The sequence below is a fragment of the Poecilia latipinna genome, unplaced genomic scaffold (assembly GCF_001443285.1).
Source record: "Poecilia latipinna isolate Pla-1442-1.1 unplaced genomic scaffold, P_latipinna-1.0 Scaffold1591, whole genome shotgun sequence".
NCBI lineage: Eukaryota > Metazoa > Chordata > Actinopteri > Cyprinodontiformes > Poeciliidae > Poecilia > Poecilia latipinna.
Window position 1 is genome coordinate 118,159 of NW_015114207.1, and position 873 is coordinate 119,031.

The 873-nt window shown below is 38.4% G+C and overlaps 1 protein-coding gene across 4 annotated transcripts in view; it reads right to left on the minus strand.

The window, feature by feature from the left end:
* Positions 1-484, minus strand: part of LOC106963873 (serine/threonine-protein kinase Sgk1-like) — an 8,392-nt gene extending 7,908 nt beyond the window's left edge. For 2 of the 4 annotated variants that reach the window (XM_015059025.1, XM_015059023.1), the window contains exon 1: positions 287-483. In XM_015059025.1, coding sequence (XP_014914511.1) covers positions 287-353 — 67 coding nt within the window. In that variant the 5' untranslated portion in view covers positions 354-483. Of the gene's footprint in view, positions 1-286 lie in introns of all 4 variants that reach the window. The other 2 variants (XM_015059022.1, XM_015059026.1) reach the window with 2 other exon arrangements.
* Positions 485-873: the final 389 nt, after the last annotated feature.

The following is an 873-nucleotide window of genomic DNA, read 5'->3' on the forward strand; positions in this document are numbered from 1 at the left end:
GTTTTATTTTTCCCATTTATAAAAAAAAATTAAAATTTTTGTTTTTTCCCCCCCCCCCCCCCCCCAAAAAAAAAAAAAAAAAAAAAATTAAGGTATTTTTTAAATGACCCCCTCTTTTTTTTTTTTTGTCAAAAGACGACTTAGGGGAAAAAAAGAAAAATAAAAAAAAAGAAAGAAAACCTTTTGGCACAAAATGACTTAGTCCAGTATTTTAGGAAGGTGACGATATTTAGGCTAACAGTTAGCTAATTTTACTTTTCAATTAAGCTTAAAAATGGCGACCTACCTGAGATAAATGTAACAAGCCCCTTCATTTTGGCATAAGTCAGCGGTTTCTCCTGAGTCAGAGTCATCTGGAGGAAGTTTTATTTAAAAAATAAAACTCCAAAGAGAACTGGTTCTGGTTCTGGTTCTGGTTTTAGATCGACCGTCCTCATCAACTAGGCCCTCGGGACTGAAACTTCAACCGCTCTGCTGCTCGATTTAAGACCTGACTCACTAGGCGATGCGTTCAAGTTCCCTCGGAAAACTTATAAATACGCCATGAGAGGCTCAACATGAGCGCCACTTATGACCAATATGTGGGGTATTCGTCTCAACAGCTGTGTCATAGGTATTACTGGTGTTGGTTAAATAACTTTTAGTTAGGATACAATTACTTGTTCTCACCAAGTATTTAAGTTTGAAAGGGAAGACCTTCATAGTTGTGTTTTACAACATATTCTTTGCAATTAAAGCATCCTGGCACTCGATTTCAGCACCCATGACTGAAAAGGCTCCAAAGCAGATCCCTGACAGCATGGTGGCTCATGTAAGCTGTCAAAACCAGGTGAGAAAGTAGCCTGACCCTATGCCATACTTGGCGATAGGAAC